Source organism: Balaenoptera musculus, chromosome 8 (genome assembly GCF_009873245.2).
Source record: "Balaenoptera musculus isolate JJ_BM4_2016_0621 chromosome 8, mBalMus1.pri.v3, whole genome shotgun sequence".
In the NCBI taxonomy this organism is placed as follows: domain Eukaryota; kingdom Metazoa; phylum Chordata; class Mammalia; order Artiodactyla; family Balaenopteridae; genus Balaenoptera; species Balaenoptera musculus.
Window position 1 is genome coordinate 101,880,245 of NC_045792.1, and position 16,246 is coordinate 101,896,490.

The 16,246-nt window shown below is 49.8% G+C and overlaps 1 protein-coding gene across 18 annotated transcripts in view; it reads left to right on the forward strand.

The window, feature by feature from the left end:
• Positions 1-16,246, forward strand: part of MARK2 (microtubule affinity regulating kinase 2) — a 58,376-nt gene that overhangs the window by 19,911 nt on the left and 22,219 nt on the right. For 14 of the 18 annotated variants that reach the window (XR_005020889.1, XR_005020890.1, XM_036860240.1 and 11 more), the window contains exon 2: positions 5,418-5,513. The exons of 2 other annotated variants lie outside the window; for them this stretch is intronic. Coding sequence is in view for 13 of the 16 variants with exons in the window: in XM_036860240.1 (XP_036716135.1) it covers positions 5,418-5,513 (96 nt within the window). In the remaining 3 variants the exon portion in view is untranslated. Of the gene's footprint in view, positions 1-4,275; positions 4,365-5,417; positions 5,518-16,246 lie in introns of those variants that run through there. 2 more of the 18 variants (XM_036860226.1, XM_036860235.1) reach the window with 2 other exon arrangements.

The window sequence follows — 16,246 nt, forward strand, 5'->3', positions numbered from 1 at the left end:
AAACCATTCCAAAAGAATCCTGTGCAGCTAATCTGCTATCTGCTGTAGGAAAGGTTTTCAACAAAACAATTCCCATTCCCCTTCACCTACTTATTTATTTTTTTTAATTTCAGGAAATGATTTTCTTTGGAGGTGATTTGGACCAAGTCTCACTAGCTTTACCATTTTTAAGATAGAACTATATATAAAATATATAAACAACAAGATCTACTGTATAGCACAGGGAACAATATAACTATATTCAGTATTTTGTAATAACCTATAATAGAAAAGAATCTGAAAAAGAATACGTATATATGTGTGTGCAGACACACACACACATATATATATAACTGAATCACTTTGTTGTACACCTGCAATATTGTAAATCAACTAAACTTCAATTTAAAAAAAAAATAGAACTAGCTTCAGAATTATTTTTCCCCCAACAGAGGAAGACTGGGGCCTTAATCTTTATCCTTAGGCCCTGAATTACCTTTTTTTTTTTTTTTTTTTTTTTTTTTTAGGATGGCACAGAATATTTTGTTTGTCTAGGGAATTTCTTTCCAAGTACTTTCAGGAATAAGTATTCGTTCCTTCTTGCAACCTTCCAGAAGAACTCTGACAGTGCTGGTAGCCTGCTGAGTAAGGGTACAGTTTAAAAACTGGTACTAGTTATACATCAAGCTATATAGCACTGCTTGAATGGGAGACCAGGCTTGACAACCAATAATTGGGGAAAAAAAGGAAAAGTATATTAACGTGCCTCCATAGTCACAGCCAGCACTGAGATATGGGGCTCTGGATGCAGAGCTTTACGAAGCCCTTCCAGATTTTCCCCAAGAGCACCCTCTTCTGTTCTAGTGCTAAGGGCTTTTTTTGACTTCATTTCTATGACCTTAGCCCTGAGCAACTTTTCTGACTTTGTGCTTAAGCCCTTCCTGTATCATCTTTGCTTGTATATTGGGCCTGTCTCTGGTTTTTAGATGGGGATGAGACAAGGAAGGCTAAATGATTGATTCTTCAGTGAGTCTCCCTGGGTTGACTTCCTTTTATACCAGCATCTCACAGCTCTCATCATGGTCCACTCAGTGGGTGGGCATCCCCATTCATTGAAGTCTCAGGGTTTAATATTATTTCTTTCTTTCTTTCTTTCTTTCTTTATTTGGCTGCTCCGGGTCATGGTTGTGGCATGTGGGATCTTTTAGTTGCGGCATGAGGGATCTAGTTTGCTGACCAGGGATCGAACCTGGCCCCCTGCATTGGGAGCGCAGAGTCTTAACCACTGGACCACCAGGGAAGTCCTAAGTCTCAGGGTTTAGATAGATCCTGCTAGAACTCATGGTCGTAGCTAGAAGCGAGACCTGGGATCTTCAAATCTCTCAGCGCATGATTCCTCTGAAAAATAACAAAAGCTACAGACGTCTAGTAAATTGGAGGGCATAGGCAGACTGTAACTTTAGTTAGCTCCTGGATTTGGTCCTACGTTGGATAGTGTGATTTGTGCTTATCTCTCCAATTAGCTAGTCAACTTTTTTGAAGGCTGGGCTGTATTTTATCCTTCTCTGTGTCCCTTCCTCCCCCAGAGTCTATTAGAGTGCTTTGCACATGATCATCTCTCAGTGAATTATTCGTGAAATAAACCAATAAGAAAAATTACAACATGGGTATTATTCTTCATTTACCACCACCCTTGGGGAAGTGTGTCCATATTGATTTGTGAATCAGACATTTGTCTATCCAATTTTTGGCCATATAAGTCACAAGTCTTAATTGGTGTCTTAATAGGTTCAATAATGACTAAAAAGAACAACTTTTTCAGGATGAGAGGATAAGGGGGACGTTTTACCCTATTACTGGATTGTGTTAAGAACTCAGAGACGAAACCACAGCGGGGGAGTGCACTGCTGAGGAAACCCTGTCTGGCTTCCTGAAGTGGGGAACAGAGTGGAAAAGCCAGGCCCTCCCGGTTTTGCTGAATTCTGTTCTTACCCCTGACACACAGCATCTCTGGCTATGTTGTTGCTTTTGGTTAAATTGGCCTCATCTTTCCTGCTTCTGCAATGGGTGAACAGAAGTACACTGGGTGTTGGGAATTTTGTCCAGAGCTGGAGAGATCATGTGGTCTGTATCAGAAGGCTGGAGTTATTTATAGTGGGAGAGAAGCTAAGGAGCATGGCACAGAAAGAACTGATTTCACACCACCTCAGCACCTGGTGGTGGTGCGGACCCAGATTTCTCTTTGAGCATCTCGGGGGAGATCAGGTGCTTTTCTGAATTGACCAAGAACTGTGAGGTGTCAAGGACCACATTTTCCAGGACCATTATGGGTAGGGCAAGAATGCGATGACCATTTTCTACTTTCCTCTTGATTCCTTGGTCTTTGTGACTCGGGGTGTGAGAGCTCCAACTGACTTTTGAAGCTCCTGTTTTTGAACCAGTGCAGAAGGCACCAGCTGTGTAGGGTGGTGGAAAAAGGACCTGTTGGACTGGTCTGCTTGGACCCGCCTCCCCCTTCCCCCACTCTGGGCAGTGAGGCTGAAACTGCTGCTTGCTGGGCTTTGCCAAGTTGGTTTCTCCTCATGGATCGGCTACCATGGCAGGCAGGCAGCTCCCCATCCAGGAGCCCTCCAAGGAGCCAGGCTGCTAGGGAGTCATGCTGCGGGGGCGGGGGGAGGGCAGGTGCTAGGCATCAGGTGTGCCACCTACCCTACCAGGGACTGTGCCTACTCAGAGCTGCTCAGACTAAGGCTGCAGAGCCCTGGGGCCTGCTGGAAGTAGACTGTGTGTCACGGTACCTTTTCCTGCACCTTGTGGCCACATTCGTGGTGTGCAGAGAGGCTGGGAGTGGTGAGGAGCTTGTAAATTGTGGGTAGATGAAGTCTAGAGAGGGAGAGGATTCTTGCCTAGGGCACACTGAGTTCAGGGTTGTAATGTTTCTAAGTCCAGAGTTGTCACCTAGCTTAACTTTAATTTTCTCAGCCCTAGGTGGAAGAGATTTTCCAGTGTGCGAGCTGGGTGTCCAAGACATGTTAGGTGAGGTTTACTTATGGAGCCAGACTTCTGGCAGGTTGACTCGATGTAAGACAAGGTCAGGATGTGGTCTTCAGGATGTGCAGACCATGCTCACTTCCTGCTGTGGTCTCAGGGACAGGGCTGGAAGGCTTACGAGCACAGAGGCACTGAGAGCCCTCACATCCACCTAGGACAGACCCCCAGAGCTCATCTCCAGCCCCTCATTATACAAGTGGGGAAACACAGGTCCCAAGAGGGTGAATGACTGGCTCAGGATATGTAACTTGTTTGGGTGGAGCTGGATCTAGATTTGCTCTCTCTTGAGGACTTGGAGCTGTATCCCCCGTTGCTTCCACTTCAGAAGCAGTCCTCTTGCTTAGAAGACCTGTGCGGGGGCTACCTGCAGCCCTCATGGCAGAGGGGAGGCTGGGGAAGGACAGGTAAAAGGGCAGTAGGCCCCAGCTCCACACACTGGCCATGAGCTCTGAAATCCTGCCAGAGTCTGCGTCCGTAGAGACACCAGAAGGCCCTCGAGAATGGATTAAAAGCAGTGGGCACCAGCAGTCTAGCCCTGGCCTAGGGTGAAGTAGTCACGTGGAGCAGCGATGTGTTAAGAGCTGTTGGGTAGAGTCACTCCGAAAAAAGCAGGAAGACCCTGACCTTCTCTCATGAATTAGGAAAGCATTGCTTGAAAGCCTGTTAGGTGCCAGGCACTGTGCCTGGGCACTGAGGACACAGAGTTGACTTAAGCCCTGGAAATTTCTCTTAGGTCGCTCCCACTCTTGTGCAGTGGTGAACAAGACAGCCACCGAGAGTTGTGAAGGAGACAGGCCGTTCCGCAAGAGCGAAGTCCTAGTGCAAGAAGGCGGCTGTCTTTGGGACACCTGGAGTGACGTGTCAGGGACCCTGTGAAGTCAGAGAGGTGGAGCAGGGAAAACTTCCTGGAGGACGTGATGTCTGAGCTGAGGCTAACCAGGAAGAAGAATGGGAACAGAGGATGGAGGCAAAGCGTTCCAGGCGGTAGGAGGCCGTGGCAAAGGCCTGGAGGTCTGAGAGAACACTTGAAGACAGGTGGCAGGAGCCCAGAGTGAGACTCTAGGGAGGGACGAGGGCAAGGCTGGAGCTGCAGGCAGGGAAAGGGAGCTGCCAGCTGAAAGAAAAATCCAGAAACGATTTGGGTCTGCAAATCAGTTTTACAGTGTGTGTATATATATATGTATATAGACATTTACCCCATGTATGTGTACGTATACATATAAATCGTGTGTGTGTGTGTTTAAGGGGAGCTTTGAATATGAAGCCATCACTTCCTGTTCCCAGTGCTGGGCGTCCTGCTGAGGTGACTGTGGATGGCCCCCACATGTGGCAGAGTAAGAGGACTGGTTTTTCTACATGCAGGTGTGGGTGGAGGGTAGGCTGTCCGAGGTTTCCGTCCTGGCAGGTGGGACTGGTTTTAGCTTTGGAGCAGAGCTGGCTGAGGACACTGTGGGGCTTCTTCAGGCCCAGGGGCAGGACCAATTTCCCTCTTCTCATGGAGGAGTGACTCACAGGCCATTGCTGCCACCGGAGGTTCTGCAGGCTTTTCAGAGGCAGCCTGTGGCGGCTGATGGTAGCAGTTGGTGAGAAAGAAGTACTTGGTGGCCATTTCTCCTGCCACTCCTGACAGACATTTCTGTCGCTAAATAGCACCTCTCTGTGGCAGCCTTGGGCTCTGCTCTGGCAAAGGAGAAGCATTTCCTCTCCGTGAGAGGGGCCATCTGTGGCTTCTGCTCGACCCTGTACAACACACCAGCGAGAGTGCCCTTCCCTCCTGCCGCTGGCAGTCAGGGGCACAGGTCCTTAAGTGGTGGACCTTAACTTACAGGGTCATAGAAATGACCATGCTCCAAACTGCAGGGTTCAGGGCACAGCCGGCAAAGCCAAAGCATGTGAAAACCGACCTGAGGTTAGGGTGTAGACTGTCTGCCTCCGAAAGGTGTAACGGGGACAGTGTCTCACCTGACTGTATGTGGCTGCTGCCTTGCAGACAGCTGGGCTGTCTGCTCTCCTGCCAGGGAGCAAGTTTTGTTCCCATGCTAGTCCGGCTTTTACTGTTTCCCCTCCTGCCTTTCCCCAGAGACCATAAACCTGCCTACCTCCTGTTATGTTCTAGTTCTGATAGGAGTACCATTCAGAGTTCTTGGCAGGAGACCAACTCACTTCTCTCCGGGTTGGTTTCCCCTCCTTTTCCCAGCGTGTTGGATGTGCATGTTCCCCAGAGTTCTCCGTATGCAGCTGTAGCGCCCAGAGATTGGAGCTCTCCTGCAGTGGGAACCCAGCTGCTTCCCTCCTCGGTTTTAGGGGCAGGGCTTGAAAATAGAGAATCATAATCTCCCTTCCTCCTCCTTCTCCTGCCCCCCCTCCTCCCCCCACAATACACCAAGCAAACTGGAGTGACCGGCTCAGGGGCTCAGAGCGGGACTCAGCCCGCCTCACTGCTCTGCATGACAGCAGCGATCTGGAGGAAGATTAATGGACGCGTGAGTATGTGAACCCCGGAGCACGTTACCATCTCAGGCTGGTCCTCGGTGGCAGGTGTGGACTTATTCTGGTGTTAGGGAGACCAGGGCTCCTGAGGGGAGATGATGACCCAGCCAGGTGTGTGTCTGCCCGAGGCCACCCTCCTCTCTAACACGTGGGGAAATGGAAAGCGCTTCTAAATACCCCCGCTCTTCAGAAGAGCTTGGTGGGCGGTTCGGAGAGTTTGTTCTTGGAATCCTTTGCAGCACAATATCCCTTTCTTCCCTAAGCCAGGTTCTTTAGCTCCTAAGCTGGACTTAACTACCTTCACTTCTTGTAGGATGAGTGCATCTCCCTGGCTGGGGTGAGACTGTGGGTGGAAGGTTAGGAAGGGGTAGCTGCTCCTTTGCTAGAAAGGGGAGCTTGGAGAGGGAGCACAGGTTGCCAGCAGGTATTTTGCATCCGCCTCTGGCTGGCTAGAGAAGGGTGCCACCCTAGTTCCCGTCTGCCGACCTCTCCAGACAGCCAAGGGAGCACCCAAATGGAAACATCCTCTTTCTGCCGAGACTTGAGTGCCTAAGGCAGAGACCAGATGGTAGCAGCCCAAGCCTGCTAAGAGGGGAAGATTGGTTATTTAGGGGCTGTGACAAATGGTTTTGCAGAAGAGCAGGGGAGAAAGGATCTAATTTAGCAAAGCCAGGGGCCAATTTCTACAGTAACCCTGTGGAGAGCCCAGATGGCCTGGAACCACAGGGCCACAGGCTCAGGTGCTGACTGCCTTCTCCCTTCCTTCCTGTGTCTGGTGGCTAGTGATGTCATTGTGAGGTTAACCCTCTGGTCAGAGAGGACGACCCTGACTCCCTGCTGCCTGAGCCCTTCTGCCCTGGAGCTGTACCTAAATGGCCTCCCAATTCTGATTTTGTATAGGACAAGAAATGGTCATAGGAAGTTTTGTTTTGATAGTTTGACTTCTGATTGGGCATTTAGCCATCTGAGAACTGAGTGCTTGCTTTCTTTTTTTGAAAAAATAAATTTATTTATTTAATTATTTTTGGCTGCTTTGGGTTTTTGTTGCTGCGCGCAGGGTTTCTCTGGTTGCAGCAAGCGGGGGCTACTCTTCGTCGTGGCGCGCGGGCTTCTCATTGCGGTGGCTTCTCTTGTTGCGGAGCACGGGCTCTAGGTGTGTGGGCTTCAGTAGTTGTGGCTCACGGGCTCTAGAGCGCAGGCTCAGTAGTTGTGGCACACAGGCTTAGTTGCTCCACGGCATGGGGGATCTTTCTGGACCAGGGTTCGAACCTGTGTCCCCCGCATTGGCAGGAAGATTCTTTTTTTTTGTTTTTTTTTAAATGCACAGATCTTTTTTAAAAATTTATTTATTTTATTATTTATTTTAGTTTTGGCTGCATTGGGTCTTCGTTGCTGCTTGGGGGGGCTTTTCTCTAGTTGTGGAAAGCGGGGGCTACTCTTCGTTGCGGTGCGAGGGCTTCTCATTGAGGCAGCTTCTCTTGTTGCGGAGCACGGGCTCTAGGCATGCGGGCTTCAGTAGTTGTGGCACACGGGCTTCAGTAGTTGTGGCTCACAGTCTCAGTAGTTGTGGCTCGCGGGCTCTAGAGCGCAGGCTCAGTAGTTGTGGCGCATGGGCTTAGTTGCTCCGCGGCATGTGGGATCTTCCCGGACCAGGGCTCGAACCTGTGTCCTGCATTGGCAGGCAGATTCTTTTTTTTTTTTTTTTTTTTTAATTTTTTTTTTATTTTTATATTTCTGGCTGTGTTGGGTCTTTGTTTCTGTGCGAGGGCTTTCTCCAGTTGCGGCAAGTGGGGGCCACTCTTCATCGCGGTGCGCGGGCCTCTCACTATCAGGGCCTCTCTTGCTGCGGAGCACAGGCTCCAGATGCGCAGGCTCAGTAATTGTGGCTCACGGGCCCAGTTGCTCCGCAGCATGTGGGATCCTCCCAGACCAGGGCTCGAACCCGTGTTTCCTGCATTGGCAGGCGGATTCTCAACCACTGTGCCACGAGGGAAGCCCTGGCAGGCAGATTCTTAACCACTGCACCACCAGGGAAGCCCCTGAGTGCTTTCTTTATGCAAAAGTACCCTGGAAACACCCCTCTTTCTTAAGCCCTATGCCACATACATTTCTTGGTGAGACAGAGAGCCTTTGCTTGGGTATTATTTTAATTTGGGACTCTTAATGGGGCCCTATGTTGCTCATCCTTCTAATCTCCCGGACCCCTCCCCCCCCAAAAAAAATCAAACCTTTTATACGAAGAACTTTGGAAAAATGGAGCAGTGCCTCAAGGTCACTGGATCATAAGTGGTATTCGGCATAGTTAGCTGGTTTGGTGTTTGGTGAGAGATTTCTGCTTTATATTTGAGCAAAAGATCTCTTGGCAGGAGGCCTCTGTGTGGTGTTCCCAGTGCTTGCCCTGTGTACAGGGTTTGCCCCCTTCCCTCCCCTGACAGGTTGTTTTAATCTTCTTGCCCATAAACAAGTGCAGCAGAACATGTCGGGCCAGCTCACATGACCTTGGTCATCTCTTAATGGGGTAGCCAGCATCAGCTTTATTTTTTTAATTATTTTTTTAAATTAATTAATTTATTTATTTTTGGCTGCGCTGGGGCTTCGTTGCTGCTCACAGGCTTTCTCTAGTTGCGGCGAGTGGGGACTACTCTTCGTTGCGGTGCGCGGGCTTCTTATTGTGGTGGCTTCTCTTGTTGCAGAGCACAGGCTCTGGGCGCACGGGCTTCAGTAGTTGTGGCTCGCGGGCTCTAGAGCGCAGGCTCAGTAGTTGTGACGCACGGGCTTAGTTGCTCCGCAGCATGTGGGATCTTCCCGGACCAGGGCTCAAACCCGTGTCCCTTGCATTGGCAGGCGGATTCTTAACTGCTGCGCCACCAGGGAAGCCCCAGCATCAGTTTTAGATACCACAGTCACTTGATGTGTTAGAGCTGTCAGGGTAAAAATGTGGAGATGCCAGGAGGAAGCCTGGGTCTGTCAAGAAAGGGAAACAGGAGTGTTTGTGATTCCTTAGTGAGGACCAGGTAGGAAAAGTCAGCTCTTGTGGGACAGGAGTGAGAAAAGGACAGCTAGACAGTTTCATTCCTTCTTACCTTTATCATCCCTGAATTCCTCCTTCTGGTATCTCATTTATCTTTCTCCTGTATCTCAAATCCTGTCTGCCGGGGCCCATGACATGCAGCTGTTTCAGGAAACTGCCCCTGAGACAGATGCATGCCAGCTTATGGGATACAAAACCCAACACCGAAAATCCCATCTTCCCAAACAGTGATCTTGTTATGTTGTGTGAAGGACAGCTGGTGGTGGGAGCCTGGCTGCCACGAAGGCTGCTGAGTCTCCAAGCCAGAGACATTCAGGAGCTGGGAGTGCAGCTAAGTTCTCACCACCACGCTCACCCCCACTACCCTGGCTCTGAGTTTCCCTCTTCTCACTACGGAAGAGGCAGTGCTCTTCAGTACATAACAATCAGGGACTCTAGCCACACTGTGTGAGTGTGTGTGTGTTTCTTAAATACCGGTCACATTTCCCATTGTGACTATTAATTTTCAAAGTTTCCAGTTCCATATACCTAGAAAATCTTGGCAAGGTTATTGACATTGTGTGTCTCAGGAGCTGTGGTGTGTACTCTGGATTTTCCTAGGGTTGGATGTGTGTGTTTAAAGTGCTTTTTATCAGGGACAAGTAGAGTGGCCTTTTATGGAAGGGATAAAACAGTTGAGCTGCTGGAGCCCTTTCTCGCTCTGCCAGAAACCCACGTCCAAGTCTGAGCTGTGCAAATAGGTGACCAGAACTTGGTCTTCGACTCTAGCGCTTTCCTAGGCCGGTTTGAAAGATCCATCTCTTTTCGGAGAATAGAGAATTTGTGGTAAGCAGTGGGTAAAGAAGTTAAAGCCAAAAGCCTTATCTGGGCTTCCCTGGTGGTGCAGTAGTTAAGAACCCGCCTGCCAATGCAGGGGACACGGGTTTGAGCACTGGTCCGGGAATATCCCACATGCTGCAGAGCAGGTAAGCCGGTGCGCCACAACTACTGAGCCTGCGCTCTGGAGTCCCTGAGCCACAACTACTGAAGCCCACGCGCCTACAGCCCGTGCTCCACAACAAGAGAAGCCACCACAGTGAGAAGCCCGTGCACCGCAAGGAAGAGTAGCCCCCATTTGCCGCAACTAGAGAAAGCCCGTGCGCAGCAACAGACCCAATGCAACCAAAAATAAATAATAATTAATTTTTTAAAAATCATATTTTAAAAAAACATAAAAACTTATTCAAAAGCCATATCTTTTTCTGGCAACCTACTGAATAAGTTGGGAAAGCGTATGGAATTATAGTAATAATAGCTAGCGTGTCATGAGCATTTAATATATGCCAGGCATTGTTCTAAGTGTTTTGGATGGTGTTGAATAATTTCTGACTTTAGCCCTTTGTTTTCTCTTGATAGAAACCCCCTTACGACTATGGGGTCTTTGTCCTTGTACTCGGTGTTTGCATGGACTAGATGGAACGCCAGGATGGGTAGCACTGGCCTCCCGCTGCCCAGCCAGGTTCTTCTGACCGGAGGTATCCTGGGTGGGGTTTTTCTCTCAATCTTCCGGTCTTTATTTAAGCCACCATGCCTGTTGGCAATGAGAGCTGCCCTTCAGGATTTGTTGGGGAGGATCTGTATTCCTTTTGCAGCCATCCTTTCTTCCCTGCCCTCTCTGAGTGAATTCGGAGGTGGAGAGCTAGAAACTTGGCTGCTTGCCTCCTTCAAAACAACCAGCATTCTCTTGTCTGCAGTCTGTGTAATAAATAGTGCATCTAACAATGCCCCAAAGTGGCCCCCTTCCTCCCCAGCACCACCGGTCAGTTGGTGGATCTAGTTCCTGAGGGCTTCCACCGGCACGTGAGTTAATCTGTACCAAAGGGCCCTGCTCCCGTGTTCAAATCACAGACGTTAGAAAGCTCATAACCTCCAGCAATGAAGTCTGAACCCACATCTCCCCGTTGCCTTAGCCAGGGCTAAACTGGCCTTTTCTGGACCACTCCTTTCTCTTAGAAACCAGTACAGTCAGACTCTCTTCCTCAGACTCTGTCTCTGAGAAGATGAATTAAGTATAAAAGTGTTTTTTAAGAAGGCACTTATAATGGAAAATAGCTGTCATCTCATTTACCATGTTCTCTGCTCCTAGGTCATGCACACAAACAGCTAGGGCACCCTGGAGGAGAACTGCCGTTGCTACCAGAAAATGAACAGTGTTTGGCTTCAGGGGCAACCTAGGCCTAAAGTCAGAAGCTGCCATGTACTCCGTCCCAGTGAGAAACTTGTGCTTTCCAATCTTCTCCACCCAGCTTCTGACAAATGAGCCCTCCTCCGTTTATCCAACAAGCTAGCCAAGGCACCTGCCCAGGTCATGGCCACTTAGTAACAGGATTCAGCAGTCTCTGCCCTTGGCCCAGGGTTGAGACTGCAGTGGTAGCGGCAGGCCCAGTGAGGTAGAAAGGAGGTACCCAGCAGGGAAGACAGTTCTAAAGAGTGTTTCCCCTGATATGTCAGGGGACTGTCCCAGGCTCCCTTCTCTCTCTCTGGAAGTTCTACTTGATCTTCCTTTAATTAACCCTTCTCTCCTGTAAGGCAGTATCCATTCAGAATTCCTCTCCTCCAGCCTTATTCTTCATCTCCACCTAGGTTCATATCTCCTTAGACCCTCCCTCCTACCCAGCCACCCCCAGATGCTCAAGTCCTTTTATGTCAAGCCCTCACCCAGAGTTTGAAGGTTAAGAAACCCCAGTTTCTACGGCCCACGCTCCTTGGAGAGCAAAGATACGTTCCTAGGTCCCATGTTGGAACACTGATTCATTTTCCTATTCTGAACTCTGGTTTAAGTGTTAAGTATGGTTAATACACTACTTCAGATACAGTGGTGGGCCCTGATGGGGTGGGCTGGCCTGAGAATGCAGCCATCATTTGTAACATGTTTCTATGGAAAAATAGTTCCTTCTCAGAACAGAACTTTTGGTAAGTTGAGGATTTCTTTTTTTTTTTTTTTAGTCTTTTGCCTGTTTTTTTTTTTTTAAAGATTTTTTATTTACTTATTTATTTATTTTTGGCTGCATTGGGTCTTAGTTGTGGCTCACGGGATCTTTGTTGAGGCATGCTGGATCTTTTGTTGCAGAGTGCGGGCTCTTCCTTGCTGTGCACAGGCTTCTCTCTAGCTGTGGTGCATGGGCTCCAGGGCGCCTGGGCTCTATAGTTGTGGTGCGCGGGTTCCAGAGCACGTGGGCTCTGTAGTTTGCAGCACGCAGGCTCTCTAGTTGAGGCGTGCGAGCTCAGTAGTTGTGGTGTGTGCGGGCTTAGTTGCCCCATGGCATGTGGGATCTTAGTTCCCTGACCAGGGATCGAACCTGTGTCCCCTGCATTGTAAGGTAGATTCTTTACCACTGGACCACCAGGGAAGTCCCAAGTTGGGGATTTCTTGACTAATATGCTGCAGCAGATTTGCATGTGCCTTGTGGGAGCATTCTCATTACTTTGTAGTCATAGCACCAGCTATCACAAAAGTAAGTTGTCTTTCTAGATGCCAAATGCCAAAGATAAACACACACACACCACTTCCTACCCAAAAAGTTTGCTAGAGAGCTATGTGCAGCTCCTGTGATTGTTCTGGGAACAGGTGAGACTGAATTCTCAATTTTGACTGATTCGACCCATTGTCAGGTAGCACCGGAAACAGGGGCGTCCCTCATTCCACAGCTCGTGTGTCCTCACCTGCTTGGGTTTTTAGTGATCTGTTGTAGGAGGAAGATAACACCTCTCCCTGTTCCTGAGCAGGAACAACTCAATGGGAGTTTGCTCATGGAAAGAGCAGCCAGTTGGAGTTCTAGTGGTCACGTAAGTGGAAGAGCCACACTGCAGCCCGGCCAGGCGGAGACAGGTTCTGAGAGTGGTGGTGCCGGCCTTAGGTGGTTTCTGTTACTTCTTGTCCTGCTTGAGCTCTCATCTCTGACCATGGTGACTTCTGGGGCAGCAAACTTTGTCCCAATCTTTTTTCTGCTATTTCCTCCTCCTTCTTCAATTCCCTCTTTGAAACTGGAGGAGTAGGAAGGTAGTAGTTTTTCCACTTCCAGAGGAAGATGCAGTGGAAAGAGGCACATGTCTTATTCAGCACCTTCCAGTGTAGAGCTGGAACCAGATAAGATCCGGAAGGCCTGTTTTCCGGCCTCAGCATAAAAACATTTTAAGGAAACTGCATTGGAAGGGGCAGAGACAAAGGGTTAAATCTGCACCCAGGTAGAAAGGCTGTTGCATAAATGCTGAGAGAGGGGGGTTTTTTTTTTTTGTTTTTTTTTTTTTAAGATCTCGTGCTTCTTTTTTATTTTGTGTTGGCAAAAACCCCAGGAGAAGATGGGAGATTCTGGGAGGAGGTGATTATGCTGGGTGAGTCACCTGAGCTCCCCAGCTGCCGTTTTTAGTCCTTCTGCTTTTCTGTAACAGGAGGCAGTTTGGGGGAGGGTGGTGGCCAGGTGGGAACGCTGCTTGTGCAGTGGACAGAAGGCAGGTGTATATGGGTGAATTTTTTTTTGGCTCTCTAGGTTGACAGGGCCTTGCAATCTGTACATGGTTCAAAGAGGAATACTAAAGCAGCTCTCAGTGTGGCAAACAGTAAGTAAATGTCTCCTAAAGTCACTGTCACTTCCCCAAATCAGTAGGTCTTAGAATGGCTCAAGCTGCATTGCATTGTCACAGCAAGACACAGTGGTTTTGGTAGCACGGCAGTGGAGGGATTGAATGTGGAGAGGCAGAGAGAACTGTGTGAAGTGGGAGGGCCTGGTGGTTGTTGGGCAGCAGGAAGTTCGAGGAGAGGGATCCCCCTCTGTGATGAAAGGAGGACTTAGGCTTGATTGAGGGGAGCCAGGGATGGGGGGGGGTGCTGCTGGTCCTCAGCTGTGGCTGTATTCTGGGCCTGCCTCCAGTTCTCCTCGGTGACCACCTTTGCCTCAAGCTTTGTGACAGATGAGAGTGCCAAGGGGCTTGTCACCACCTGAGAGAAAGCTTGTTAGTAGAACTGATGCTCCATGGATGTCATCCATTTTGGGGAGAGGGGGGGTCTCATGACCCACTGCCCACTTGGATGTTGTGTGCAGAGTAACACTGATACGGGTTATTGGCGTGTATCCCAGGAGACCGTCACGAAGATTGCCCCAACATGTTTTCTTATTTATTCATTCGTTCACATTTATTCGCTCATTACCTTACTGAATACTTCCGCTCTGTGTTATAGACATTGTTGTGAGCCATGAATCAGACAGACCGGGGGCCTTCCCCTTATGGTGTAGTCTAGTGGGAAGGACAGACAGTAACCAACCAACTTCAAAGGGGCAGTAAATGCCCTGAAAGAGGGGAAGGAGGGGTCTTCTGGCCAGAGGTTTTGATCTTCCTTCCTCTGCCCTTGCTTATCTCCTTGGGGGAGGAGGGGAGCAACTTTAGGGATCAAAAAGGTGGTACCACTTTTACTCTGTGTACATTCCGTAAGCATTATAACGTGGGGCGCTGTTAGGCACTAAGGGCATACAACGGTGACCTCTGACTTCTCAGAGCTCAAAGAGGGGGTGAAGGCATAGAGGCACAAAGTCAGAAGAGCTGAATGGATACAGATAGGGTGCTGTGAGAGTCAGAGAAGTGAGGGATCACTCTCAGCTAAGAAGGTGTCTGGATAACTATTTGAACAAAGGGATTTGGGATAAACAAGGGATAAGAGGGTTTACTTACCTGGATCACTTAAAAGAAGGTATTATATGAGATCTGGAGCCTTTTAGTGTGTGTGGATCTGTGTAGCTCTTCACACCACCGTTCCAGTCCATTCCCTACGCAGCAGCCAGAGTGGTGGAGCTGGGGTCCCACCGCAGATCTGTCTGACTCCAGAGTGACACCCTTCACTACCACACCACATACAGCCAGACAATGAATGTGCTAAAAACAAAGTACTGGGCAAAGAAAAGGAAGTTGGAGGGAGGCCCAGGCACCTCAGCTTCACTGGTTAGTCTCCCATCAGCTCCCCACAGTCCTCTGTAAAGCGAGCCAGACCTTTCTGCTGCAGGCTGCCTTCTGCCTCCCCCAGAGCCCTGGGCTGCTGGCAGGCAGGCTCTCCTGTGATATGGAGGAACTTGTTGGTCTCCATGGTTACGGTAACCCACTGGTAGGGAGGAGCCGAATGGAGTGCGAGGCTGGCAATGTGAGCTTCCCCCAGCCCTTGGCACCATGTGGTACTGGTATGTCGGCCGTTTCTTGGACTTTTCTGAGAGGAAGGAGTAGTTAAGGAAAATGATTGAGGAAGGGAAGAAGTGGGCACACCTTCCTCCCGCTCTGGCCGCTCAAGAGGGCGAGGCGTGGCTGCCTTCTCATTCAACCCACTTCTCTTGGCAGGAGTGGTGTTAGGAAGGAGGGGTCCCTTTTTGTCTGACAGCCCAGCCATGGTAGAAGAAATTTGACTTTCCTCATTCTAGAGACGGAATACCAGCTTTGCTACACTGGTACTTGTAGTCAAGTTCTTCTTAGAGATTATAGCTCTTCTCAGGGCTCAGAGAACCCCTGTAGATGGGAAACAAAGGTCCCTACCTGAAAGTGAAGAGAGATCATAGAAAACATGGTCGAGACCTTACTGCGCACCAGCGACCGTGGTCAACGCTGGCGTGGATTTTCTCATTTCATCTTCGCACTAATCCTGTGAAGTGGGAACAGCTAGTGTCCTCATGTCCCAGGTGAGGAAACTGAGACCTAGAGGTGCCAAGTGATCTTGCTGGTGGTGTTCGGTGAGCTGGTAAGGAGCGAAGGCAGGGCCCCCACCGCCTCCGGCTGCCTCCAGAGCTCTGCTGTGCTATCCTGCCTGCCTAACAAGTAAGCAGAGATACCGTCGTGAGTCTCGTTTATGGTTCCCCTCCTCTCAGTCTCTAGAAGGCAGGAACCAGATCCCTCCGTACTTTGCAACAGGCTCCAGAGGTGGGCGCTCAATGAAGGTTTGCTGAACGGGCAACAGTAATTGGGGACTGAGATAGAGACCAGGCCCCAGTGAGCGGATTCTCAGGGATAGAGTGGTGTGGAAGCTTCTGAAGCCGTGGTTGCTCAGTAGAATCCACCATTTTTGAAGAGGAGCCCAGCATTTCAAGTGGCTCAGAAGACAGGAGGTTTGAGGGGTGCTCCTTGCACCGCAGCTTCCATGCATGAAGGGGCTGTAGGTGGCTCAGCTCGGATCTCACTCCAGGTCAGTTCTCGCCTGCCGGACTTCCCAGGCAGGCACTGGCTCTGCTGTGGCTGCTTTGAGGCGCGTGGGCTCCCTGCACGGCCCAGGCTGCAGTGCTGGTCTCCCAGCCTTGGGGTGAGACTTGCAGCTTAGAGAGCTGGAGGGCAGCGAACCACCTTGCTTTCAGCTTTGCTTCAGTCACAGGCTCTGCTGGCCTCCTTTGTCAGGGAGGCACCTACCCTGGTTGGAAAAAGGGAGCAGCCCTTTGGCAGTTTTACACAAGCCCACCTCCGCTCTTCGACGGAGTATTAAGGGATGGTGGGGGTTCCCCAGGTGGAGACATCACAGTTCATTCTGGGGCTGGGGGTGTACATCCAGACTCTCCACTGGTCAGTGCTTACCAAGCTTTACCAGAGCTCTCCTACCCAGAATGCTCCACTGGTGTATTGACTCCTGGCAGTTGAGAGTGACAGTTGCTCAGGATCAAAGGGTGCAAAGAAGGCTCCTGGATGCAATGAAGGAGG